At 44.8% G+C, this 2,691-nt stretch overlaps 1 protein-coding gene across 1 annotated transcript; it reads left to right on the top strand.

Annotated features, from left to right (window-relative positions):
- Window positions 1-53: 53 nt before the first annotated feature.
- LOC104154456 (dynein light chain 2, cytoplasmic-like) lies at window positions 54-1,737 on the top strand. Its single transcript, XM_009710015.1, has 2 exons — window positions 54-185; window positions 1,600-1,737. The coding sequence occupies exons 1-2, from the start codon at window positions 54-56 to the stop codon at window positions 1,735-1,737; spliced, it is 270 nt and encodes an 89-aa protein (XP_009708317.1).
- The last annotated feature ends 954 nt before the right edge of the window (window positions 1,738-2,691 follow it).

Genomic DNA, 2,691 nt, shown 5'->3' with positions numbered 1-2,691 from the left:
AGGTGGCTGCTCCTGCAACTCTGAATTCTTTTAATTGTTCAAAACAGACATCCATGGGTGATCAGACAGCCGCGATAAAGGATACGGACATATCCAAAGAGATGCAGCAAGATGCTGTGGAGTTTACCATTTTGGCCATAGAGAAATGTAACGTTGAAAGAGAAATTGCGACTGTTGTAAAGAGGGTAAATGTTTGATTGTAATATCCTTTTGTTGAACCCTATCTGCACCAGAAGTCAAGCAGTGTGGGTGTTGCTACACTTTTTGGAAAAGCAAGTTCTGTGGACACAAGGTACATTGGACTTTTCCTGTGGGCTGGTGTCCCTGTGTTCCTTTTCCCACTCTTTACGTGTACCTTTCTCAGTTTTTGTTTGACAATACCTTCCATTTTTAATTGTTTTGTTCACTGTGTCATTGTCTAGTAGAATAGGAGAGCATCTTCTGGCCTTTCCCAGTGTGACTGATTAGCTGGTAGAAAATACAGCCCTTTGAAGTCTGCTGTAACTTTCCACAGAGGGAATGCCTGTTTTTTTACCTAGTCCTTGACTTAAGTTGTGTTCAAATTAGTCTTAAGGTTGTATTCATAGTTCTGTAATAGTTGTGCAAGATCGGCTAGCTGGCTTAAAATTTGCAGGGAAAAGTAATTTTCTGTACAACTTCTGTATTCACATTTTCCTTTTATGTGCTGAACTGTGCCGAAATCCCCTGTGTTGGAGCAATGGTTATCTAGTGTCCACAGAATACCTGTTTTTATATATCCATGAAGAAGAATAACAGATGCACAAAAGATCTAGTTCTGATACGCTCTCTGCTTTGCCATTTCAGGAGAATGAAGAAATCTAAGGGTGCCACTGGTGGTTAAATATTACACGAGTCTAAGTGGAAGACCTGTTTGAAAAGTTGTTCAGCTAAATGGCACAATTGCTTCTGTTGGGGAGCTCTTCATTTCCCGTCACCCTAACAGAGATATAAGCAGGTTTATTTTTTCCATTTGTAAGAATGACATTCTATGTTAGTGGAGAGCAGAGGGTTCGAGCTTGTCAGATTTTCCTTGAGGCTCCTGGTTGGAACCTGAGAAGCTGTGGTGAGGAGATAGTTTATCTAGGGTCGTAATAACTGGTCAGAAATGCTTGCATGCTCTCACAGAAAGTTTCCTCATTTGAGAACTGTTGCATATGACAGTACATAGTGGCTGACTGGAATGTTCTGCTTTACTAAAAGCAGAGCTGTGTGTTTTGGGTTTTGTAACGTGTGGTAGGCTTCTGGGTGTGATGGGAGAACATGATCGCATGAACTGATACTTCAGTGGCATAGTTTGAGAACATGGTATGACTTTTGAGGGGGAATTCCTCCCTGGCACTTCCCTGGGCTTATTCCTCTCAGGCAGGAAGCACTATGGACTTTTTTTTTAGTGTTTAAGCAGCAGGTGAGGTATAAGAGGTAACACAGTCCTTGTACTCAGAGACATATGCTGCTGCTGAATTGCCTTTTCGAAAAGTGTTACTTGTTAAGAAGAGACACATTAATGACAAAAAATCTGTGGTCAACTTTTGGGTGAGATCTGTGCTAGTAGGAAGTTCCTAGTGGTCTCTTCTGCAGGAGTTCGAGAAGAAATACGGTCCCACTTGGCATTGCATTTTAGGAAGGAAATTTGGCAGCTTTGTGTCTCATGAGACCAAGCACCTCATCTTCTTCCTTGTGCTTGGAGTAAATGTTCTTCTGTTTGAAGCTGGTTAGAGCTGTGGATCGTTGTTCAGAGTTGCTTCTGCTTACATTACTGCACACTGACGGCCGTAGCTTAGTGCTTTCAGCCTTCCTGAGGAAGCAGACCTTGGTCTTCAGGGGTAATGTCGGATTTTTCTGGAGTGGTTCATGTTTTTGTTGTGTTTAGGGAAAAAAAAAAAAAGAGGCAAAAAAAAAAGCCTTGTATTTATTTTCTTTCCAAAGTCGGCTTCTTTGCTAATAAAAATGTTACATGTTTTCTGTCTTTAAGAGTTTTATGGCTGTTTTCTCTTTTTCACTCACATTGCTTGTGCTCCTCTTCATATCGCTGTGAACAACCACCTTTCAAAGAAATCTCAAATCCAGAGTACCCGAACGCTAGGCTATATGCACAAGTAAGTCCGTAACCCAAAGCTACACAGAGGAGCCCTGCGATTAGACAGGACCGTGTGCTCTCGGGGACAAGCAGGAGTTAGAGCGAGCCCTTGGCCTGGGTGGAAGGCAGTCTGTTTGTCTGATGGCCAACTCCGAGGGACTTGATGTAGGTAAGGACTGCAGGAGTAGACATGTGGAGCCTCGAAGATGAGCTCAGTGTCCTGCATGTGTTTTCAGTAACCAAAGTCCGTGCTGATTGCAGCTTCCTCGTTGAGAAGCCGCTCAGAAGCTGTTAAAGCTCTTTATCCAGTTGGAGGTAATGGAGAGCGCTTGGTCGGGCTCTGGTTTTACAGTAAATCCATCTGCCAGAGAGCACCGGCGGGGCTTTTAGCCGAGTCTCCTTCATATTCGCTTGCAGCGCGCTCAGTATTACAGTAGTTTTAGAAAGCGTTCAGGCTGTAGCCTGGCTCCTTCGGTGTCCGCGCTTCCCGCGGTCAGCCACGGCGGCGGGGCCGTTGCGGCGGGGCGGCAGGAGGGGGCGCTGCTCAGCCAGCAGGCGTTCCCGTCGCTATGGGAACGGGTGCAGGCGCGAGG

Source organism: Cariama cristata, unplaced genomic scaffold (genome assembly GCF_000690535.1).
Source record: "Cariama cristata isolate BGI_N322 unplaced genomic scaffold, ASM69053v1 Scaffold33321, whole genome shotgun sequence".
Classification (NCBI taxonomy): domain Eukaryota; kingdom Metazoa; phylum Chordata; class Aves; order Cariamiformes; family Cariamidae; genus Cariama; species Cariama cristata.
This window is presented reverse-complemented; position numbering and strand designations above follow the sequence as displayed.